The sequence below is a fragment of the Apodemus sylvaticus genome, chromosome 8 (genome assembly GCF_947179515.1).
Source record: "Apodemus sylvaticus chromosome 8, mApoSyl1.1, whole genome shotgun sequence".
Lineage (NCBI taxonomy): Eukaryota > Metazoa > Chordata > Mammalia > Rodentia > Muridae > Apodemus > Apodemus sylvaticus.
The window spans coordinates 2,246,257-2,272,329 of record NC_067479.1 but is presented as its reverse complement, the minus strand read 5'-3'; the positions used below and the strand labels follow the sequence as shown (position 1 = coordinate 2,272,329).

The 26,073-nt window shown below is 39.3% G+C and overlaps 1 protein-coding gene across 2 annotated transcripts in view; it reads left to right on the top strand.

The window, feature by feature from the left end:
- Pcca (propionyl-CoA carboxylase subunit alpha) overlaps window positions 1–26,073 on the top strand; it is a 774,935-nt gene that overhangs the window by 447,963 nt on the left and 300,899 nt on the right. Inside the window, exons 5-6 of one of the 2 annotated variants that reach the window (XM_052190574.1) lie at window positions 9,303–9,416; window positions 11,241–11,294. The exons of the other annotated variant lie outside the window; for it this stretch is intronic. Coding sequence (XP_052046534.1) covers window positions 9,303–9,416; window positions 11,241–11,294 — 168 coding nt within the window. The remainder of the gene's footprint in view (window positions 1–9,302; window positions 9,417–11,240; window positions 11,295–26,073) is intronic. 2 annotated transcript variants of the gene reach the window in all.

Genomic DNA, 26,073 nt, shown 5'->3' with positions numbered 1-26,073 from the left:
TGACCAGCCCTTGCCCTTGGTGTTTCTTGCTTCTCACAAAGCTGCTCACAGTTAGTCAGCAGTGTGTGTCCTTGTGTGGTTTTCCACTGTGTGCCATTGTTTGGGTTTCCTCATTGTAACTTCATGAGGTGATGATTGCTGTTCATGTTGTCTCAACTGCCGTCCTGATCTCTGGACGGTCTTCATTGCTGTGCACTTGAAACAGGAGCTTTGCCATGTTGATTCCTGTGCAGTCCTCTTTCCTGCTGCGTTGTACTGCATTCATACTGCATTCATATTGCATTGTCATGTCTGTGAAGACCAGAGAAGAATGTCGATCACACCGTTGTGTTTTTGCTGAATTTCAAAGATCAGTTTGAGCCGGGCAGTGGTAGGGCACACCTGTAATTCCAGCACTCTGGGAGGCAGAGGCAGGCAGATTTCTGAGTTCAAGGCCAGCCTGGTCTACAGAGTGAGTTCCAGGACACCCAGGGCTATACAGAGAAATCCTGTCTTGAAAAAACCAAATCTAAAAAATCAAAGATCAGTTTGTTCAGCTATGAATTTGGAAATGAACTTGTAATGTGATCACCTGTGAGCTTACTGAGGACTAATAAGTGTGCCAGCGGCACGGAGCCTGTCTAGATATTGCTTTGCCCCTTTGGGTTTCAGACCCCTGTGATCTCCAGCCACTCAGCTGTCTTTCTGCCTGTCTGTGCTGCTTCTATGTGGCCACCATGGTGGCTGCCTGGTTGGAACCCATATTAAGGAAGTCTTCTGGAGGACGTGGGGGCAGCTGTGCATGTCTGCTAGAGAGCATACGGGTATTCTAAAGTAAGAACCTCATGTTCCTAGAAGGGAAGTTTAAGTTTGGGTAAAATTGCTTGTAAACAGTATTGTGAAGTGATTTGTTCTGCTGACAACTGCATGTTGAGTTGATTCTGTGAGTCAATCATAGAATAATTCTCAGTCTGTGCTGTATTCCCCAAATGGATATTAGATATTGAGTAAAGGAGCCTTTATAATTAAATCTAGGCAAGTATCTTTCATGAGCTATTCTAATTAAGTGTTATAGATCCCGAGGCTGTACTGATGTGGCTCAGCTGGAATTCTTTCTGAGTGGTGAGGAGATTTGGTTTCAAAATGGCACAAACCACTTTGTAAGGTTTCATGTGTAGATGGCTCCTGCCATAGCTGTCTTAAAATGTTTTGATTTTACAGTTCTGCAAAAGTGTCATATCTTTGTAGAGACCCTCATTCAAATTTGGAATGTAGATATTTTCCCAGACTAGCTGTGTGTAGTATGATCCTTTTTTTTTTTTTTCTTTTTCTGATGCTAGATAGTATAAGAAACCGAAGCTCTGATTAGCCCTGAAATCAGGAGGGAAACAACCATGGTTTAAAGAGAATTTAAAATAGGATGTTCTGTAGGCTAGGCTGCTGGGGTTTGGTAAAGATGTTCCTCAGAGGACATGCTAAGAAGGGCTTAGTCCCTGGTCTGCAACTGTTCTAAGGCAGGAGAAGCTTTAGGAGGCAGACATGTCCTGAAGGGGATCATGACCCCTAGCCCCTTCTTTCCTTTGCTCCTTTCTGAACTGGCCAGGAGGGAACAGTAACTTTCACATACACTCCCTGCTTTGTACCCACCATAGGCCTGTTGATCGTAGACTGCCCCTCCCAAACAGTGAGCTTCAGTCAACCTTGCCTCTTAGAAGTGGGTTCATCTCAGGTATCATTTACAGTAACAGAAAGTTGATAGGTGGAGTTAGCATATTTCCTTTTCTGTTTCTGTTTTTGAGACATAGTTGCATTTATCTCAGATTGGCCTTGAAATCACTTTGTAGCACAGGAGGACCTTAAACTTCTGGTCCTCCTGCCTGCCTCTACCTTTCAAGTGTGATTATAGGCATATACCTCTATGCCCGGTTTATATGGTGCTGGGGATCTAACCCAGTGTTTTGTGCAGGCACTCTATAAACTGAGCTACATCTTTAGTCCTTTAAATGTGGATGTGTGTGCCATAGTATGGATGGAGGTCAGGACACAGCTTTGAGGTGTCAGCTCTCTCTGTCCACCTTGTGGGTCCTCATGCCTTTATACACTGAACTATTTCACTGGCCCTTTAAACACTTTCAGCTAATGGTATCATCTGTTTACAATGGGTTTACGGGTATGTATCACATTATAAATGGAGGATCATTTGTAGTTTTTCCTCTTAGTACGTTGTATTTTCACATACCAAAATTATACATTAATAATATACATAAGTTTTGAACATTTCATATTGCTATCTGATTTCATTAAGTATAAAAGATTGTGGCTTATGATTAGGGGTCCCTCTTCCTTTTGTGTGTGTGTGTGCATCAGGGCAAGATTCTTATTTGGCTTGTGATTTTTATAACATTAAATATCTTCCCATGAGAATGTACCATTTGAAATGCTCTTTTAAGAATATCTGGCCCTTCTCAACTGAGGAAACTCAAATAGCTAAGAAGCACCTAAAGAAATGTTCAACATTCTTAGTCATCAGGGAAATACAAATCAAAACAACCCTGAGATTCCACCTCATACAAGTCAGAATGGCTAAGATCAAAAACTCAGGTGACAGCAGATGCAGGCGAGGATGTAGAGAAAGAGGAACACTCCTCCATTGCTGTTGGGATTGCAAACTCTCTAGAGATCAGTCTGGCAGTTTCTCAGAAAATTGGACATAGTACTACCTGAGGACCCAGCTAGCTATACCACTCTTAGGTATATACCCAGAAGATGCTCCAACATGTAATAAGGACACATGCACCACTATGATCATAGCATCCTTATTTATAATAGCCAGAAGCTGGAAAGAACCCAGATGTCCCTCAACAGAGGAATGGATACAGAAAATATGGTATATTTACACAATGGAGTCCTGCTCAGCTATTAAAAACAATGAATTCATGAAATTCTTAGGCAAATGAATGGAACTAGAAAATATCATTCTGAGTGAGGTAACCAAATCACGAAAGAATACACATGGAATGCACTCACTGATCAGTGGATATTAGATCAGGAGTTTGGAGTACCCAAGATGCAATTTACAGACCACAGGAAGATCAAGACAAGGAAGACCGAAGTGTGGATACTTTCTTAGAAGGGGAATCAAAATACCCATGTGAGGAGATTCATAGACAAAGTGTGGAGCAGAAACTGAAGGAAAGGCCATCCAGAGACTGCCCCACATGGGAATCCATCCCATATACATTTACCAAACCTAGATACTATTGTGGGTGCCAACAAGTGCTTGCTGACAGGAACCTGATATAGCTGTCTCCTGAGAGGCTCTGCTAGTGCCTGACAAATATAGAAGTGTATGCTCGCAGCCAACCAAATAGACTGAGCACAGGGTCCCCAATGGAGGAGCTAGAGAAAGGACCCAAAGAGCTGAAGGGGTTTGCAGCCCCATAGGAAGAACAACAATATGAACCAACCAGTACCCCATAGCTCCCAGGAACTAAACCACCAACCAAAGAATACACATAGAGGGACCCATGGCTCCAGCTGCATATGTAGCAGAGGATGGCCTTGTGGGGCATCAGTGAGAGGAGAGGCCCTTGGTCCTGTGAAGTCTTGCTGCCCCAGTGTAGGGGAATGCCAGGACAGGGAAGCAGGAGCAGGTGAGTTAGTGAGCAGGGGGAGGTGGAATAGTATAGGGGGTTTTTAGAGGGAAAATGAGGAAAGGGGATTAACATTTGATATGCAAATAAAGAAAATAATAAGAAAATAAAGAAAGAAAGGAAGTAATAAACTTCCAGTTGTGATGGCATACATCTTTAATCACAGCACTCAGACAGAGGCCAGTGAACCTCTGTGTTGGAGGCCGTGTTCTACAGAGTTAGTTCCAGGGCTGTTGTACAGAGAAATCTTGACTTACACACACCACACACACACACACACACACACAGACACACACACACACACACACCTTGTCTCAGAAATGGAGCAACAAACAACCCCACTAATAGAAAAATTTTTAAATTGAAGATTTATTTTCTCCATTAGATTGAAATTAAAGTGCTCAATTGTATTTGCTGTGTTGATGTTCCTCTTAGTAGAATGTAAGTTGACATAAGCTCTAGGTTATTTAGTTTGCAGTATCTACATGTTCAGGCATTTTCTTACAGAAGCACACGTATGTGCACAAAACAGCACTTTCAGGGAGGCTTCTGTAGTTTATTAATACCTGCAAATTAGGAACCATGTCCAATAGTTGGCTGTTCTTAGTTCCTTATTTACAGTTTTCTCACGTTTTCCTAAGTTCACAAAAGAAAACAAATCCAAACCCTATCTCAAGCGTCACCCGCTTCTTCCAACATTTGCATCTGGTTACCAGCTCCTACCATAACCCCCTTGTTCCTTGCACATCTCTGTTACTTCTTTTCTGTCTCAGAATTCTTTTTGTTATCCCTTCTAACCCACCAGCTCCACAGACATGCCTCTTGGTAAGGTTTTGTTTGGGAACTTAGTGTCTGCTGCTCTTGCTCTGTCTATACCTCTCTTTACCCTGATGTCTACAAAAACTTGTATTACACCTCTAGTCTTATGCTTTTTTTTTTTTTTTTTGGTGTGAGTGTGTATGTGTGTTTGTGTGCCCTAGATCAACAGCAATGCACCCCTGCATTCCAGCAAGACCTCTTTAAAAACCTATAACACAGCAGTAAACAAACCAATGTAGAATCCCAAGTGATCCATATCACTTATCTATTACCCCTCCCCCCAAACAATGACAACTCAATCTCTGGGCACAATTAAAATCTAATCTTGTAAGCTTTATTAAAATCTGATTCCTCCAGTGGTGAATCCGTGTGGATCCGCCATGATACTGGGAAATTCTGTCAGCTACATCCTACCCATATGCTGTCCACGTTCCATCACTTCTCTTTTGTGACTTTAAAAAACAGGACATAGAAAACGGGCCAGGGGACTCGGGAGATGGCTCAGTGGTTACAAGCTGGGTGTTCTTCCAGATTCCCAGCACCCACATGGTGGCCCTCAAACATCTGTAATTCCAGTTCCAGGGGATCTGACCCACTCTTCTGGTCCCTGTTGACTCTGTATGCATATAGTGTATAAATGTACATGCAAAAAAAAAAAAACATTCCATATACACAAAAAAATGGGCCAGAAGTTTTGCAGCTCTTTTGTTCTTGTCATTTTTAAGACTGAGATTTATACTTTGAACAGTAGCAAAGTCCTTAACTCTATCATTCAAAATAATCCTGAACTAAATATGTCACTCTAATAAAATGTAACCAAAGCAAGTGTAGACATCAAATTGTCTCTTTAGAGATAGGGCTTTATCTGATTGCTTGAAAGTAACTCTTTTTAATGCTTCAAAGTAGCATCCTATGGTTGATTTTCCTCTCTTTACCTTTCCGGTTCTTAGTAATTTTCACATTAGTGACATTTGAGTTAGATTTGGTGATTCTGATGTCTGGTTGGATTGGGTGAGCCTTGCTGATTCAGGCAAGAATTTTCTCCAGTCTCCATTTTGTCAGCCTGTTGGTGTTGTCACATGGAAGACACATGTATTTCTGTCCACCCTGGTTGAGTCAGATCCTCCAGAGAGGTATGCTTTGGAGTACTACAGACAAGAAGTATCTAAATGTATTAGACAGTACTAGTTTAGAAGGTGTTGAAAACTTCCATTTAGACCATTGCACTTTATGCTGAATATGCTATGTGACCCAGTACATTTGTTTTTAAACCCTAAGGTACAGTTTTCTTTTCTTTTCTTTTCTTTTCTTTTCTTTTCTTTTCTTTTCTTTTCTTTTCTTTTCTTTTCTCTTTTCTTTCTTTTCTTTTCTTTCCTTTTCTTTTCTGTTCTGTTCTTTTCTTTTCTGTTCTGTTCTTTCTTTCTTTCTTCTTTTTTTTTTTTTGGATTTGGTTTTTTCGACACAGGGTTTCTCTGTATAGTCCTGGCTGTCCTGGAACTCACTCTGTAGACCAGGCTGACCTCGAACTCAGAAATCCTCCTGCCTCTGCCTCCCAGAGTTCTGGGATTACAGGCGTGCGCCACCACCGCCTGGCCAGTTTTCTTGATAAACATAGGAGGTAAATGGAATATTTTTGACATATCTCAGGAATCTCATTTGTTGATATAGATTTTTTTAATTAACCCAAAGTTTTAAAATTTAGGTACCAGTTGTCTATATCCACGTATTTAAGTAATTAGATTTTTGCATGTGTGGTGCTAGCTTTTGAACTCAAGGCCTCATGCATGCTAGACAGGCATAATTTTATTTTCAAAAAGACAATGGGAAGGTGATTCTTTATCAGTCCTGTAAGTTTGAAAATAGCACTCTTGAAACTCATTACTTAGGAAAAACAGGCTGATTCAAGCAACTCTTCTGCAAAGAATTAAAAATAATAAAATAATAATGTAAAACTGTTTGTGCATGAATAAAACCTAGCAGTCTCCTTTCAAAAACACTTGATTCTTTTGGGTATGGAGTAGTCTTACTATCAACATGTTGTTCTTTTTGAACCATAGCAAATCTCACTAGATTAATTTGCTTCAGTTTAAAGTATATGATTGCTATATTTTTCTTTTTTTTATTAAATTACTTAAAATTTATTTTTTAAGATGCTGAAATTTTTGAAACATAAAATCTTTGGTAAGCAAACTCTCTTTAGAATTATACAGGTGCTTCTAAAAAGTTAAAAAATATAATTAAACCAAAGAAAGCATCTTACATACTTTGTACAACAGTAACCACATTCACCTGTTAGCTCACATGGAGTTTCAAAAGCTTTTCTGGAACAAGGTCTTATTAGGAAATTCACTATGTAAATCGTGTTGCCCCCCAACTTGCCGAGTTCTGCCTTTCTCTGACTCTTACGTGCTGTGATTAAGGGCATGTGCCGTCGTGCCTGCCCAGTTTCAGAAATTTTAAAAACTAGCCTTTTCACTTCACTTTGTTACTGTCTCTGTGGTAAATAAGGTGAAGGGGCTTCGAGATGGTCCCCACCCCAGCCCCAAGGGACTTTGCCCATCAGTTATGACCCTAGGCTAGACTGTAAGTTTGTTGAGATATATATAACCCATCCCTCTGTGTGAAATTTATTTCTGAGAAAGAGAAGTAGCCCTTTAGAAAGTATGTGTGCAGTTCTTTTCTGCCAAGTCCACTGCAGTTTTGACCTTCCTGGGACATATAAGGCATTGGAGTGTTTATTAGGTCAGTATGGGTCATCAGTGACAACATGTTAGACTCTGAGCTTGTCCTCGGGATGCTCACATTGGGCTTGTGAAAATGCAGGAAAGCAGGAAGCATAGTGTGGTAGCCAGAGAACAAGAGAACAGTTAGGCGTAAAGCATCATGGAAGTTAGAAGACAAGACTGGAATCCAGAGTTCCAGAGCTGGGAGAGTCTTCCTTTCCCCTTTCCTGTGTATGCTCATTGTAGAGATTTTGGGCATATGTATATCTTTTTAAAACTTTTTCCCCACTATACATGTGGACTTACTAGATCCATTGGCTGAGAAAGTGTTCTTTGGGTGTAGCTAGGCTTTGTCTTCAAAGACAACTTACTACTGTGGCTCTAAGTAAAACAGTTTTATCATTTAATAATACAAGTTATTAAATAAACTCCTATCCAGAATCTTTTAGCACATAGCATTGTTCAGAGATTTTAAAAAGAATTTACGACATAGTCTTTCTCTTATGTCATTAGGATTTATGAAGGAAACATGCACATCATGATAACATAGATGGTAAAGATGGTAAATGAAATTCTTAGGTAGAATGTGATTCATTGCCATCATTTGTGAGAGTTCAGACTAAAGGAAGGTCATCTAAATGTGAAGTACCCAGGAAAAATTCAGCGCATCATGAGAGAAATAAATTATATAAAGTAAGTGTGCCTTTGCCGTTCACAGCCATGCTTGCCTGGAGCATGCCCTCTTTCACAAGGATCATTAGGTTTCCAAGTTTTTCAAAACCCACAGTTTTAATCACAACAACAAAGTTGGTAATAGCAGAGTCTGAGATGTCTGGGAGAAACAGAGAAATATGGAGCTGGGACTAAGCCGGGCAAAGCTAAGAAAGGGAGAGGGCCTGCTTAGAAAGACGGTGTTTAGAAGCCTGTGAGTAAGTCTGGCATTTGCTCCATTCAAGGAATGTAAGTATTTGAGGATCTCCTATTAAAATATTGATCTGTAACTTCTTTAGTAGGTTATCATTTACCTTTTAATATGCAATGACTTTATTGCTTAATTGGAGAATTTTCATTAATTAATAAAAGGAATTCAAATCTTTTTCTAAAAGGCTACTTTGTTAATCTTCAGATCTTATTTCAAAAAGTGGTTTTAAAAAATTAGTTCAAAACTGAAGGTTATAACTTAGAAACACTGAAATGTTTTCTACTGTAGATTTCCTCCCTCAGTGGAGAAGTGGATCATAAATCTTCAGGTGTATGTTTATGCCCAGTTTTATGTATCTGCCTTTTAAAATAAAGTAAACTAAAATAAATTTAGTCTGACTGTGAGTACTTAAGCTATAAATTCATTAGGAGATACCAGTTCAAAAGCCCACTGTGACTATTTTAAAAAGAGTGGATTCCTTTTGAAATTAAACAGTTTATTCTTTTCAATATTGAATGCCTACCTAGTTTTTTAAACAAAAACTCATAGAATAAAACACTGTTGAGTGAGTTGTCTTAAAAAATAGACAGCACATGCCTACATTTGATGAATTTAAATAGATTGAGCACTTACTACACACATCTTCTCCCCCCCTCCTTTTTTCAAAGATGAAGTGTAAAATGGACAAGGCTCTAATGTGAGAGTATTTAAATGTTTCTCAGAATTTTCTGGTTCATGTGTTATGATATTGAACTCTTTAGTCCTGGGCTTTAATTTGAGTCTGGTGCCGACCTGATGCTGTGCAGGGACTCATTGCATCCATCCATTCAGTCCCTCTAATTATCCCCACTTCCTGGGGAGCTTGCTCAGAACTGGGCATGAATGCGCCTGTTATTAAAATATTGGGCCAGTCTGGTGCCATGTAGTGAGGTACTTTTTGGTATCATATTTATGCATGGATGAACTGGAGACGGGATACAGGTGTGTTATAGAAATTGTTTGGTTCGGCATGCGTAATAAATGAAGTCATAGGTGATGCCGACCCTGAACCTTTTGTTGCATTGCTGTTTTTAGTGCATATTTGAAGAGAAATGTGATTCTATGGGTAACTGTGAAACAATCAGATTTGCAGTTTTGCATCTGTTAATGGGTGATTGTAATTCTTTTTTATAGAGAATCTGTTAATACAGGGATTTTTCTCTTTAGGTTCATGTGAAAATGGCGGATGAGGCTGTCTGTGTTGGCCCAGCTCCCACCAGTAAAAGCTACCTCAACATGGATGCCATCATGGAAGCCATTAAGAAAACCAGGGCCCAAGCTGTGAGTCTGAATGAACCTATCTACTGCAGCTGTTTCATATGCAGTGAGCAGAAAGCTAGAGTTTGTATTAGAAAAAAATAAGGGAGAATGATTGAAAACGCTGTTGCAGTTAGTTTGTGTCACATGAGTTAAATGTGGTCGGATTCGCTACTGGAAATCAAAGGCTTTGTAGCATCTGGCAGTGTTGGTGGCTGATGCTGCAGGTGGCTGCTGGGTTCAGCTCTCACACCAGGGAGCAGCTTCAGCTCAGTTCCACATTTGCCAGAAAGAAAGAAATCCCAATTAGTTTTGAGTATTAACCCTTTCAGTGTAATAAGAGCATTAAAAAAAAAAAAAGCCACGAAACTTCTGTATTATAAACAGGTTCTCAAAAGACTGTTTAAATTCCAATTTAGTCACTTAAAAATTGTGCTGCACACTCAGTTTCATTGCTAGAAATAAATTTTTATTTGCTAATTATCTCAGTTTGTTAGTGTCAACAGAATGCTAATAACTTAGATTGATAAATTCTTTCTCCACCTCTAATTTGGGTTGGATGGTGTCAAATCCAAGGAAAAAACTAGTTTCTGACATCAAGTATTGTAATTTTTGCTTCTTGCTTTTTAATCAGAGAGCTAACTTTCCACTTAATGATAAAGGCAGCACTGTCGGGCACTAGCCAGAAATGCCTTACTGCTCTGCCTATTTTTTTTAGAAAGAAGTGTGAACAAAACCCCTATTCTGTGATTCCATATATGTATCATTACAGCATATTAGCACTTTACAGAAGGAAACTTGTATTATTTTAACCCTCAATTGTCAGAAGTCTCCAGTGGAATTTTCTATTTGGACGAAATGGTGGAATGAGTCTTTTCTTAGTGTTCAATGGTTAAATTATTCTGTCCAAATAAGTGTCTATGACACTTGCTTTCAGTTCAACTATCCCATTTGTAGCTGTTTCAGGTTCCAACTCTGTCTCCTTCAGGAACCTGGCTCTCCTTTTAGCAGAAGTAATTTACCTCAGATTGTGCTAACACTGACTGATGTTGGCGTGGCTTATGGCTGGCTGTGTGGTAGAGAGAAAAGTGATTTGCTTAGGATACAGGTTAGACTGTACACTGTGGTTTATGGGGAAGATAGCATAGACTAATTGCAGATAGCCAAATGTGGAATAAGGAGAGAAGGGATAGTTACCAGAAGGAAAAAAAATGGTACAAAGTACAAATTTAAACCGAATGTCCATTTGGGTGCAGCTGACAGGCTCTGGGGAACTTTTGAACACCCTTTGTTATTGGGAGTAAGACGTACTGTGGGATTTAGAGCTTGGGCTTTATTTATTTATTTATTTATTTAGGCATAGTCTCTCTCTACATAGCCCTGGTTGGCCTGGAAATCGCTATATAGACCAGACTTGCCTCAAATTCACAGCAATCTGCCGAGGGCCTGTTTGTCAAGTGCTAGGATTAAAGACATGCACCACCACACCTTGACAGAGTGGCTTGAGAGCAGCTGCTTCTGAGGTTTTCATCTGTTTTGCCAAAGGTTTGTAGATTGCAGCTCTTTGGCCTACTAGCCCTTGGGAAGTTCTTTATATTTATTGACGTGCCTCAGGAAAAGTCAGGTGAGTTTCTATGACAAGTACTCGATATCACAAGTATTTATCACATAGATGCCACTGTGGCCTCTGACAGAGCAAAGGAGGAATTTGACTATCTACTCAGAAGAGCAAAATGAGCTAGTCAGTGAGGCTGTCATCTTCAACACACTTAAACAATGGATACCTCGTGGCTTAGACAGACTTACAGTGTAACGAAGCTAAAATAATCTCTTGTTTTTATTCCTAAGGTACACCCAGGTTATGGATTCCTGTCAGAAAACAAAGAGTTTGCAAAGTGTTTGGTAAGTCTGTAACAAGCCAGAAATGATGTTCCGGAAAGCAGTATCAAGACATGAGTTGTTCATGTTAGGACAACTGAATTATAGAATTCTAATTGATCTGACTTTTTGATGATTGTTAAAAGTGAATGTTTTTATTATAAGTAATTAAATGAATGGAGAAGAATTAAAGTTGCCATTCCAAACCATTTGTTAAATTATTTGATCTGACTTTAAATTGTAAATGTGGGGCTGGAAAGAAGGCTTGGTGGTTAAGAGCATACACTGCTGTTGCAAAAAACCCAAATATGGTAACTAGCAGCATTCCAGTTCTTCAGACATGACTTCTACTTCTGGCTTCTGTGGGTATTTTCACTCATGTGCACAAACTCCACACAGACACACATGCATACATCCAATTAAAAAATAAAATAAATATTTATGTAACTAGGCCAGGTTGTTTGTTGCCTGTTACAGTTATTTACTTTTATACCTTGAGTATAGAAAATGAGGCCTGAAGTAAGATTTACTTTTTTTCCCATTTTTATTCCAAACGGTGACATTATCAGATCCTATTGGTTTCATTTTGGGAAAAGCACTTTTGAATGGTCTAAGTGTTGTCCTCATGGCACCATCCTAGTTAGGCAGATGAACCTGTATCTGTATCAAACTAATTATATATAATCATTTTTATAATTATTTTATATAAATAAAATTTTTAGATATAATTATGCTCAAGGTGACACCGAAACCTAAGTTTTTAGGAACTAAAATATGCTTTTGATTGTTAGAACTTTTGTGGTTATTGGATCAATTATGTCAGATATTAAATTACCTTTTCTTTTTTTCTTTTTTTTTTATACTGTTTCTCTGTGTAGTCCTGGCTGTCTTGGCACTCATTCTGTAGACCAAGCTGGCTTTGAACTCACAGAGATCTGCCTGCCTCTGCCTCCTAAGTGCTTGGATTGAAGGTGTGTGCCACCTCTGCCAGCTTAGATTATCTTTATTTTTTTTTTTTACTTTTAAAAAGAATTGTTTTATTCAGAATTTCATATAGGTATACAATGAAATATGATTATATCTTTCCCATACATGCATGCCTCTCCCTAATTTTTCCCCTATAGAGCACGGGAATCCTATAAGTGGCCATATCCTCCTAGAAAGAATGATTTTCCTTCCCAAGCACCTGCCAGTAGCCCCACAATAAGGCGCACAGCCTGTAGATCATTTCCTGTGCCCATGCTGGAGTTCTATCTGGCTTGTCATTATGCAGTAGCAAGAGTTGCTGTGGGTTCCCAGGCTAGCCCGCAGCACTGCACAGGCCCTCACCTTCACTTTCATCATTAGGATACAGCAAGAGATTCTATGGTATTAGATTATCTTTCTTTTTGGGGGGGAGTGGGATAGATTATCTTTCTAATTCTAATATATTAGACCTCCCTACCCCCATTTCGTTACTTGTACTTTGTTCTATGGAACATTATTTATAATTATATTTATCACTTTCTAGATAGAACTCAAAGCTCTCTAAATTTCAATTGGAGCAGTTCTGTAGACTGCAGAATTAGAGTCTAGAATTGTCTATTGTATTTCACTTCCCTTCTGGATTAAAAACAATGCCACAGGGTAACACCTGCTTAGAAGAGTCAGGTGGACGTATGTAAAGGTATAGATTATTAGGCATGATGTTGTGTACCTGAGTTGTCCTTGTGTATACTCCCTTTTTTGTCTATTTTTTTTTTAATTTTCATGAAAGTTTTGCAATAAAAAGTGATTTGAGAGCTGGAGAGATGGTTTAGTGGTTTAGAACACTTGTTGCTCTTGGGTTTTCAAAGAGTGTAGTCTTTTATATTTACATTTGTGAAAAGTGTTGGAAAACTGTTGTCTGTGGAACAAATACATCCTGCTTTTTATAAATAAAGTTTTATTAAAACCCAACCATGCCCATTCATTTATGTATTTGTCTGTGGCTACTTTTGTCCTGGAACAACAGAGATGAGTGGCCTGCCAGCCCTACAATACATGCCATGGTCTTTTTAGAAGTTGGTAACTCCAGGTAGACATGAATGCTTGTTACCCAGGAAAGTTAATACGGCCAGTGTGGCTATTCAAGTATTTAGTCATTCAAGATACTTGTTTGGCATTTCTGCCTAAGGCATTGGAGGATATGTCAGGTATAAGTTCCATTTCTCAAGGCTTCAGAGCATACCGTGAAGAATGGGTAAGAGATCTTAATTCAGAAAAATAATCATTGTGAGACATCAAATTTTCATTGAATCAAGGTAAAATAGTACCTTCTAACTGGCTGTTCTACTACTTGGGTATTAGAAAGGATTGTGTAGAAGGGCCCACCCCTCTCTCCTGTCCCCCTGAGTCGTTTCATTCATCTTATCTCCTTCACTTCCTTTTACCAACAATGCTGCTCCTCTACTGACCCTGACCATGCAGTGCTGCCAGGGAGGCTGCCTGTAGTCTGTCACATGCTTCCCACGCTTTCCTCACTGCAGTGAGCCTCTCCCTGCCTTTTCCAGCTTAAAGGTACTGCTCATGGTTAACTTTTCTGAAGAGGTTTTTGTATCTTTTTAATGAGGTGGATGTTTTCTGTCAGATTTCTAGGATACTAAAAAAAAATTAAAAATAAAAACATTCTCACCTGGCATACTATTCTCTACATTATGTTAAAATTGTTCCCATTTTAACTTCTCATTGATGAACTGAAGAGCATTGAATTTTTTCAGTCTTTGCTTTTTCTTTATCTGTCCTATTTATTCTATAGTTGTAATTTCAATGAACATTAAAAATTATTGAAGACTTAAGGTTAAGAGTTAAAAGGCCTTCAGCCTGCAAAAGAGCTTTCTACTCATCATAAAATGGTGGGCTTAGGTCCAAAAGACTGTTGATGCCTTGCTTTGAAGATTGTAACTCACAATTAAGCTCTTCTCCCCCCCACCACACATTTTTTTTTTTTTTTTTTTTTTTTTTTTTTTTGTGTAGGCATCAGGGCAAAATTCTTACTTGGAATATAACTTCCCAAATATCAAATATGTACCATTTAAGACACTCTTGAGAATATCTGGTCTTGTTGGTATGTGCCTTAGAAACAATGCAAAAGGAGTTGACTGTAGGTTACAGTGTGGTGTGGGAGCATTGTTTATGTGATGTTTTTTCCCCACCTGGGTATATTCTTAGAAATTGGCTGACTTCCAGTGCCATTGTGGTGGGTTTCAGTTCTGTTTGCTAAACATTTAGGACTGTGAGCAGGAACCTGAGTGCTAGTAGGTATAATTGTACAGCTCTACTCGTGGTTGCCTCACATTCTCACTACATTTCTGTCTCACCAAGTAGTGGTGTTTCGTTGTTTCATTATTTGAACTTTTCTGATGAGTAATGATGTTAGCTGGGTTTGTATTGTTACTGAGTAAGTGGTACAGAGTTGTTTGCCTGCTGGCTACTCTTTTGTCTGATATTGATCGTTGCGAATGCTTTCTTACACTGAGTTTCCTCATTGCTTCTTCAACACTATAGAGGTTCATCACCTTATGGGTTGTACCCCTAGACATACTCACTGCAAGTTGAAGACACCCCAAGGTGATGGTTCTTGACAGTCCTAATGCTAATATAGTTCCTCATGCTGTGATGATCCCCAACCATAAAATTATTTCATTGCTACTTCCTAACTGTACTTTTGCTAATCCTATGAATCATAAGCATCTCATATGTGACACCCAAAGAGCTCATGACCCACAGATTGAATATTGCTGCCATAAGGGAAAAATGAACCAATTCCATCTCAGCTACCAAACTCTCTGGTTCAGACACCTGAGACACTGAAGACCTCCAGTGCTTCTCCTTGTGATCCTGGAGGCCAGTGTCATTAGAGGATTGTCTTGCAGGTTGCTAGTGATCAGAAGTCCATGTTTACAGTCATCACTAATGACTGGCTGAGAATAGGTGGTAGACCAACTGTATTCATGGTGTGTAGTGAAGTGTCTCTGAAGATAGCTTCTCATCATGTGCAGTAAAAAGCTTATCATTTCATAAGTCACAGTGAGCTTAGGGGATTGTTTTCTGTGTTAATTGACTTTAGGCTAAAGTAAGAGGTGAGTACTGTATGTTGATACTTATATTAAATCTTAGAATATAGTAACAAGGTTTCCGAATCTTGTGCTAAACTCTATGAGGTAATCTAGAAACAAATGCTATGGACTGTATAGAAAATGGGGCATGTTTCAACTATAAAGGCAATTCATTTAAATTGTCCTTAATTTGTTTAAAGCTCTTTTCTTTGGCTGGAAGTCAAATATAATTATCTCTCCCAATCTTTTTCTTTGAATAATTTATTTAGTTTTATTTTGTGTGAACTGGTGTTTTGCCTACATGTATTTCTGTGTGGGGTGTTGTATCCTCTGGAACTGGAATAACAGACAGTGAGTTGCCTGCCATGTGGGTGCTGGGAATTGAACCCAGGTCCTCTGGAAGAGCAGCCAGTGCTCTTAACCTCTGAGTCATTTCTCCAGCTCCATCTCTCCTAATCTTATTTGAGCATATATATTCATCTTTTTTTTTTCTCTCAGTAGTATTTCTGATTTATTTGACTCAGACATTTCATGTAGATTTTGGTTGTTAGAGGCAGAAGTGCTTTTTAAACCTTTCATATTAGGGGTTGTTCCGGCTGCGCTGCTCTCTTTGATAAGAGAAATTGCTGAGTTAGAGCTTGAAATTCTAGAAATCAATGTAGGAAGGTTGTTTTTGAGAATTATCTTGTTTTTATGTTGTAATGTTAATTTTAATACTGTTTTATAGTAACTTTTCCCCATTAAAATTGGTTTTCATTGATGTATTTGTATTTAACCCTTAAGTTTAGAATTCAGTAGGAGATTTTTTTCAAGTGAAAGTGGCAAGTTGAAGATTTCATTGGACTAAATGAAGTAGCATTAATTATCGCTTTTCTATGCGGCTGGTGATTCTTCCTGACTGGTCCCACGTTCATTCTAAAATTAAGCTTTTAAGTGCATGCTGTCTAAAACTGGCAAAGAAGCAGAAATAATGAGATGACACTGGGCCTTCGTTGAGGACTGGACATTATCTAAGAATGTTACTAGTTCCTGAGCTAGGCACTGGTTGGAGACACTTTGTGCATGCTGGCCTGGATGGTGTGTTTCTTCTGGGCCCTTGCCTTGCCCAGCATTCCTATGATGTGAACTGTACAGCCTGTATGTGTCCTTAGTTTCTCTTTACAGTTTTTTACACACTAGTTGGTTGTTTGGATGTAGATATTAAAGAGACATAAGAACGTACTATAGGCTAAGAGGAATGTGGTACGTTTCATAACCACAGTGTTTTATTTATAAGGACTTGTTTTGATTAATTAATGACAGCTCTTACATATGTCATGGCTGATAAGAGTGCCATAGTTTAGAGAAAACATGTTAAGTGTGAAAGCAGACTTGATTACATTTCTGTAGTAGTTCTGTGGATGATAGTCCATTAAGTGAATGAAGCTCACTGTTTGGTATTAACTTACAATAACATAATGTTTAGAAGACTCAGTTGGTTTTAGTACTGCTGAAATACAAATTTAAGATTAGTTTTATAATAATTGTTGAAAATGGGTGGCTGGTATCTAGGGAACCATTATAGTGTAAATCTAGTTTTGATTGTGTCTGATATTTTCATTTAAGAAAATTTATAAAAGGAACCACAGTGTGTTTTCTTGTCTCCTCTGAGCTGCCAGCCTGACAAGGGTATGTGAGTTTCAGTGGTAGCTCCTTTCGGGGATATAGTGAGCTCGGGGGCTAATGCTCTCTTTCATAGCCAGCACCAGGTCATTTTAGTCAATGTTTTTGATATGTTCCCTAGTTGTGAAAGATGTAAGTTTCACTTACCTTCATTTCTTATATTTTATATGTTCAGTAACAGAGAAAGAGTACAGAGTACAGTGTTGTTTTTTTTTTTTTTTTGCTTTTTAGTTAATTGTTAGTGAACAGAAACCAAATTAACTCAAACAGGATATGCTGTCAAAAAGCTCCTAGCTCTCTTAGAGGCTCAAGGTGTGTCATTATTGACTTAACATTATTTCCACTAGGGTAGGAGGAGATACACAAAAGGATATTATCCTGGATAAAACTGGCTCTCATAATCAAATACCACTCCCTCTACCTGGTTGTTTAAAAATCTTCATTCAGCTGGGCACAGTAGTACAAGGCTTGGAATCCTAGCCCTCAGAAGGTTGAGACAGGCAGATGGCTGAGAATTCATGGCAACCTGGGCTATATACATGTGTAGTGAGATAGTGCCTCAAAGCCCAAGCAAGCAGTGGGGTGGGGTGTCTCTGACTCTGTTATCTGCTCTTGGTATCCTTTTCCCTACCATGTTGCCTCATCCAGCCCTGATGTGAGTGCTTGTGCTCAGCAACAGGAGGAGTAGATCTCATCTCAGGGAGAGGGGAGATGAGGGGGACTGGGAGGAGTGGAGGGAGGGGAAACCGTGGATGTAATATATGAGAGAAGAATAAATACAATAAACATAAAGAATAAAAAGCCTAAGTAACCAAAACAACAATGACAAAAGTCCAGAGTTTAATTTAAAGCATAAGTACTAACTCCCAGTTTTCCATTAAAACCTGATGCTTTATACCTCATGCTGGTAAGCTGCTTCTGCTGAGAGCCTTCTCCATTTCTCCATGCTGTGCTGCTAAGATGTGTGCTTGGATTAGAACAGACAAAGGAAATTACCACTATCTCCAGGACCAGATAGTTGCCACATACAAAAACATTGAATTTTGATTCATTTGTGTTTTATTTATAGTAGAATACAAATTTGAGAAATGTAGTCTTTTTTTTTTTTTCATGTTACCATATTCTTATTCATTCTTTAGTCTCACGGAATAACTACTTTCTCTTTAGGCAGTTGAGAAACACTGATGTTCTAGAATTAGCAGCTTCCACTGAGGGTACGTCTGTGTGTGTGTGTGTATTTGTGTGGTGTGAATGTATGTGTATGTGTGCAAGTGTATGTATGAGTATGTATTTGTGTGTGTGTTTGTATATATGTATGAGTGTGTGCAGGTGTATCTGTGTGGTGTGAGTGCATGTGTGTTGTATATATGTGCATTTGTGTGAGTATGTTTGTGAGTGAGTTTGTATATATGTATGAGTGTGTGTATGAATGTGTGTATAAGTGTGTCTGTACATACATGTGTGAGTGCATGTTATTTTGTGTGTGTGTGTGTGTGTGTGTATTTGCCAGGAATCGATCTTGAATTCCACTAGCAAAGGGTTAGAATCTGTGTGAAAGGCTTCAGTGGGAACAAAACTGCAGAGACACATCATTTACTTATACTTTCTCCTGGTGGAAATGGGTAAAGAGCAGGAGAACAGCATGCACTGATGCCAGTCTCTGGAGGGAGCCACTGTGCTCAGGTCATGTGCTTTTGAATGAACTGAGCCAGTGAGATTGAGCCCAGTGAGAGGATCTTGTAGAACACACCAGGTAATGCACATTTAGTGCTTACAGGGGGGCAAAACAAACAGAAGTAAAGGCCTGGTCCCTAATGCTTAGAAAGTGGTTCCAGTTGAGTTTGGCTGGCATATACCTCCCTTCCTACTTGAGCTAAGAGACCTCTAAACTTTCTCTTCTGGGTTGTATATGCAGGGCTCCATTTGATTTCCTGAGCTGAAGTATTTCAGGAAATTCTGTAACAGGAGGGCCAGGGACAAAGCCTGAGCTGTTCTGGACAATTCCTTCTCAAAGGAATACTGAATTCTTAGTCCCAGTTGTGGAAGATTTTAGACAAAACAGGCAAAAACTATGTTAGCCACAAACAATCAGGGACATGCATGCCCTGTCCTGGGAGGTGGCATTAGTTAGTGTTTTTGCTAACACTGTCTGTAACAGTGATAACAGACAGGACCTGGGCTTTGTGGAGTTCTTTCGCAATATATGGCAGGTTAATAAAGCAGTAAATCTAGATACCATAATGAACGCTGTGAAGAAAATCAAAGTGGGTTATGTTGGTGTGCCTTACGCCCCTTGGGGGCTTTTGAGGTTCTGCTAGATCCTGCAGTGAAATCTTTGTGCTATAAGTTTTCTCATCTTCTTCAGGATTGGGCAGCAGAGTTTTCAAATGTCTACTTGATCCCTAATTGAAACCAAGCTGATGTGGAGGCCAGATAAGAGAATCTAGGTGTCTTCTACTAAGCTAAATGTTAAAGAGATATGCAAAAATGCAAAACATTTCCACTTTCACAAATGAGTGTGTCATAAAATATTATATTTAACTGTTAGCATTAACTTGGCTATTCTTTTAAAACAAATACAGTTTTAACATTTTAATTAGGTAAATATTAATTCCACTTGCAGGATTCAGAGCTTGCGACATTGTCAAGCTTTAAGCGATTCTGAGCTCCAATAGTCTGATAAGTGCTGTGTGCCAAGATGATTGGGTGGCCTCTGTAGGCCAGAGCATCCTTCCCAGAGACAGCTCCTGCACTGAGGTCTGAGGAACTTTCTGCTGAGCTCCCACTGGTCTGCCTCAGCCTGCATCCACTGTAGGTAGGGGCCTCATCCTCGTTACTTATCTCTTAACCCCTTTCGTCTCAGAGGTCGCCAATAGCGCTTGTAATAAAATTGGTTATTATGTCCCTCGAAGTGGTATAGACTTCTGGAGACCTAATTTCTCTGCTAGTTACATCAAACTTATTTGAAAGAGTTTAGCAATACTTGTGATCTGTATTACCTTTTAAATTGCGTTTGCCTAAAAACAATCACATTTTTTACACATATCACTTTTAATATGAGAGTATTGTAACAATATAATAACAATATTGTTATAAAATATTGCTATTTCATTTGTTAAATTTGCTTTATGAGCCTTTATGCCTTTGAGTTTTAATTTGTCCTCTATTTTTTGTTACATGTATTTATTGTATGTGCAGGAGTGTGCATATGGTCATATAACAACGTGCTGGAGAACAAGTGTTAATTCTTTGCACTGTGTGGTTCTCAAGGATTGAACTCAGATTGTCATGGTTGGTGGTAGAACAAATCCTCAGAGAGCCTCCTGACTCTGCCTGCTCTCACTTATTGCCCTTCCTCTATACACTAGGACTCTTTCAGCCTCCTGATATCCCTAGTCACATTCCACAGACCTGTCCATAATGGTTACGTGTTCTTGAAGAGCAGAGGAGAGAGGACAACAAACACACAGAGGAGAAGACCTGGCAGTGTGCTTTTGCAGTCTCAGTGACCTGGCATGTGGTATCTGTATCAGTTAACCAAGGCTGCGTATGTTGGAGACAATGTCTCCTTAGCTGTCCTGGCCAGAATTGTTAGGGACTTGATGGTGGCAGTTCCATGGCAGGTCAGAAAACAACACTGAGAGCTGCAGAGGCTGGACGTTATCAGACAAGAAGTAAGAGGTAAAGGGTGGAAGAGCTTCTGTGAGCAGCCGAAAAACACATCACGACACAGATGTGCATGTTCTCAGGAAGCAGGCATTTTATCACCCAGGAAGTGTCTAGTCCAGGTGTGCAAAGTTCCTTGAGGGTGAGGGAAAGTCACAGTTCCTGAGCTCCTGATGTCACATAGGTGTGCTTCTGTGTCCTTGGCTTTTGGTCTCTTTGGATGGAACCCACGGACTTGTGCTCACTAAACAAGGACTCCACCACTGACCTAAATTGCCAACCCCGTATGCCTCTGAGTAAAGGATCAGATGATGTTAACAGTATGATGTGGGAAGGGCTAGGGCTCCTCAGGCACGAATGATTCTCTCTTTTAGAGAACTATTAAACGGTGTACACTAAGTGGTTTCACAGGTGCTTAAAAATCCATATAAATAGCCCAAAGTATGATTATCTCTGTTTTCTTGGCAATGAAATAAAGAAATTTTTACAGAACTTTTTGCTATTTTCTTATATAATATTGTAATAATTAAATTTTTGGAAGCTTTAAGAGTCTTGTGCTTTTTAGAGAGCATCAGAGAAAGAAAAATATACTAGTGTTATGAGTACCTGATTGTATCCATAATGTTCTTAGAAACCACTCAGACTAATTATACCTTTCATTAAAACCTTTATTATAAAAATCACTTATTAAAAGTGTCAACATCACGGCTGTAGTGGAGCCTAGCACAGGACATTTGTTTAGCTCCAGCCCTGGGCTCCACCCACAGCTCTAACCAGAAGGAATAGTTTGTACCAGATGTCTGCTTATCCCAGTTTTGATTTTTTTCAATGTAAATTGCAGATTAGATTATGGTAGCCAGGTTGTCTCACATTCTGTGCCTCAGTGAATGAGCCCCTGCCCAATCAGGTCAAATATCTGTTTTGATGCTTAAATCAGTATTTTTGAAAAAAAAATGCTCTGTTTTCAGACACACCAGAAGAGGGAATCATATTCCATTATAGGTGGCTGTGAAGTCCCCATGTGGGTGCTGGAAATTGAACTCAGGACCTCTGGGAGAGCAGTCAGTGTTCTTAACCACTAAGCCATATCTCCAGTCTAACTCATTGGTTTATAATAATTATAACTTTTTTTGGAGGACATATTAAGCCCCTCAGATTCTTGCTGTGTTCTTAGGGGGTTTAGGTAATTAAGTTCATAGATGGAGCTGGTGAATAAATCAAAAGGTGCGCAATTTGCTGCTGGGTGTCCCTGTTCCACACAGCCCGAGATCCTGTTTTCATGCTTATGAAACAAATAAGTTAGGGGAAAATGTTAACTTTCCAACAAGTTTTACAATGTTAAAATTTTTTATATTTTTAAAAAAATTTTACGTGTGTGTGTATGTGTGTGTGTATGTGTGTGTGCGCGTGCGCATGCGTGCACGCCTGCTTGTTTGTATGTACACCATGGATGTGCAGTGCCCAAAAAAGTCATAAGGGTGTTGGATTCCCTGACTGCAGTTACAGGGTGTTGTAAGCTTTCCTGATGTGGGTGCTGGGAATTGAACCCTAGTCATCTGCCAGAGGTGCTCTTAACTGCTGAGCCATCTCTCCAGCTCCATGTTTCATGAATCTTAACAGAAGCTGATGACATACATGTTCAGTAGTGTTGTGCACCATGTTTTTAGCCTCTGCAATGTGAACATTTCATGCTCGTCTCTGACTACTCAGAGCGGCAGCAGTGTTGCCGCTACCGTTTTGCAGCTACTCTTAGCTGATGTCAATCATGCACGCAGGGTAAGTAAGCAGGCTGCAGGCAGCTAGTGAGCGTTTTTCCCTTTAATATGCTCATTAGTGGTGGCAAGCCCATGTGTCAGCACATGTCAGTAATTTACATTCCTTTGCACAGAGGCTGCCCTCTGTAGCAGCCTGTAAGCCTGATGAATATATATTAGGAATAAACAGGATAGAGGAGCTGAGAGCCAGGGACCCTTCAGGCCCTGCCATGTGTGCTGTATGTGGAAGATCGCTGCACTCACTACCAGCAAAGCAGGAAGCAGGATGAAAGTGCAAAGTGAGCAGTTGCAGCTCAACCCTTCTCCAGTCTCCTTCCTCAACTACCTCTCCTTTCTTCTTCCCTTAATGCCTTTCTCATGCTAGACTTTCTGTGAAAGCAAGGATACACGTCACTATACGTGGGGCATGAAACTGTCCAGGACCCTCCTGGATCTTCCTCCTTATAGCTGTTCAGCTCAGTGATTGCTTCCAAAGTTAATGGCTCACGAGGCCTTGAATCTCATAGGTTTGGATGCCGCGCTTGGCATCATTGTGAGAATTGTCCATAGGATTTATTCTAAGATTGCCTGATGGCTGTGGAAAACTAGAAGTGGTCAGTAGAGGAGACCTGGCTTCGAAGGTTGTGGTGTGGTCTGTGTTGTCAGACACGGAGGTGGGAGGTTAATTGATGCCACTTTTACTGTGTGTTAAAAACTTGATATTTTATATTGAAGCGTCTTTGAGATATGGGATTTTATTTCAGGTCACTTTGTGATAAGATGGAGTGGTGTGAAAATATACTAGCCCATTCATCTTGAAAATATTATGATTCTTTATATATTTTAAATTATTTTAATGTCAGAGCTTAGGTTTATTGCAAGAGACTGGGTTTTAATGTTATCAGTATGTATGTATGTGGCTCATCAGGCTTTGTCAGGTTTTGTACTTACTTTTGTAGTGCTAGCCAAAACATCCAATTCAAGGGACTGTATAGATGGCTCTGTGGTTAAGAGCACTACCTGCTTTTGCAGAGAACCTGGGCTTGGATCCCAGCACCTACACCCGATAGTTCACAGCCACCAACAGTTCTAGTTCCAGGGCTCTGACACCCTCTCTGACTTTGACAGGAATCTGCATGCATACGTTTGTTCATATAGACAAGCAGGCACACACACACCAATGCATAAAATAACAATAAATCTAAAAAAAATTGTTCAGAACTCATGGTTAGATGTCAACTCAATGAATTGAAGAATGTATTTATGTCAGATTGTTGATGACAGGTTATAGGTTGCTTGGCTCTTGGATTATTTCGTTAAGTCACGCTAAGCAAGCTTGTTAGTCTTTATACTAATTTTTCTGGGTACAGTTTTGAAAGTGGTACAATGTGTTTTGCAAAATTTTGATCTATAAGAACATAAAATGCAGATCTTGGGAATATTAGTTTATTAGTGTTCTCATCATATAGCCTTTGTAAAAATGTTACAGTAAATTTGACTTTTAGATAACCACTTGAAACCGTTTCTTTTGAATGGTTGCCAGATTAAAGCCACATGGAATTAAGTTCTGGAAAAATCACTTTCAAAGTTGTGGGACTTCAGAGACTTTGAATACTTAGCTGTCCAAACTGTCAGCTGGGTCCAGTCTGTGTCCACATTGGGTTAAAATTTGTAAGTTTCTCAGCCAGTTAGCATTAAAAGTGACATCTGCTTTTAATTGGTGTTTTATTTTCTTCCAAGTCAGTAAAAATTTGGTAAGACATGAATTATCAAATTCTGCAGTGCTAAGCAGCTTGTCAGTTGTCAGTAAGCACTGCCTCCAGCAGCTGTACAGATGGGAAGTGCTAGGATGCTGACTAATCTAACAGAGTTCTGGTTACCAGTGTGGAGGGCTAAAGGTGATAGAGCCAGTGTGGCTCTGAGTGTCAGGATCTCTTGCAGAATGAGCATTTATCTAGGATTAGTGATGCCTTCTCTGTAGGACATAGGTCAAGTGAGGCAGTGTGACATCTTCTGCTTATGCAGTTGATTATTTGTTTAGAAAACACTCTCGCTGACTTCTTTGTGGTAAAAGTTTGAGGCATCTGAAAGTGACTCCTAGAATGGGAAAGTTTACATGGTTCCTGTTGGAAAAGAAATTGATTATTTCTGTTTTTACCGTTTATGCACATCAAATCTAAGGATAAGGGACTCAGTTCCCTTGAGACTCCACATATTCTTAGAACCTAGCAAGATTGAAAATACTGCTGTCATGCAGATTAAATTCTAGTTTCCTTACTATCAAAATGAGAACATGACAAAAAAAGTATCTTTACAGAAAGCCTTTGAAAACTCACCAGGATACAGATGCAATAACTCCCCTAATTGTGTGAGGGAGGAGTTTCTCTTTTAATATGCTTGGGGTAGAGTCATGTTTTAAAGCTGACTTGGTCTTCTACCAATGTTTTTGAGATTGGTTTTTCAGTATTAATGGACTTCAGTTAAATATAGTTTTGTTTGCTTTTTCTTTTCTGTTTGTGTAAGAACACCTGATGAGTGTGCTATGTAATGATACATTTTGCCACCAGGAAACTTATTGGGTTATGTAATTTGGTTAAAGAAATGTGTGCTATATGTTTACATGTAGATTGTGGTAAAAATTGTGGGTGCTTGGCAAATAAGCTCAGTAATAGGCATGTGATTAATAAATGACATATTAATTATAAGGGCCAAGTTGAACTGTTTCTACAGTTAGGAAAACAAGTGAAATACAGAAATAACAGAAAACTTAGATCTTTTAGTGAAATTATACAAAATGCTTTTCCTAGTATTTCAGCACCTGATGATGTCAAGGCTCACTGGTCCTGTTCCCTTTTCAAATTATGTGCTTCTTAATTCATAAGGATTTAACCTAACCCCTGCTGACAAGCCCCAAGGGGATTGTTAATAATTGTGAGAGTGGACTGTGGACTTGCACCTCAGTGCTGGCTGCCATTGCCAAAGATGGAAGCACCAAACTTGGGAGAGGTGGGCTATTGTGGCATTTCCTGTGGCCAGTGCTGGGGCAGACGGTTTGGGACCCAGAGTGACCGTTACATTGTAAGGCATCTTTTTCTTTGGACCATATTTAATGTCTCTTTATTAAAAACAATTTATATATAAAGTAGCCATATTTCTTATAATTTGATATTGTTTTTATATAATTTATCTGGAATTTTATATGAAATTAATAAAATTGGATATTTGTAACTTAAGAACCCTATTACCTATTAGATTCTGCTAGATACCTCTGATCTTATAAGTGAATCTAGTTTATGTGGTCGTGAATACTATTAACTGAAATATGTATTCTCCAAAGTACAGAGCTCACAGTGACTTTCACATCTGCTTTCCAAAGTTCTGTGTTCTCACTTAAGAAACAGGACAACATCTGTGTTTCTCTACAAGAAGATTATATGATGGCTTGAATGAAATTGGCTGCTACAGGCCCACAGAAAGTAGCTCTGTTAGAAGGTGTGGCCTTGTTGGATGAATTCTGTTACTGGGGTGGACTTTTGGGTTTCAGAAGCTAAAGCTAGGCCCAGTGTTGCTCTCTCTTCCTGCTGCCTGCTGATCGAAATATAGAACTCTCTGCTCCTGCTCCAACACCATGTCTGTCCATATGCA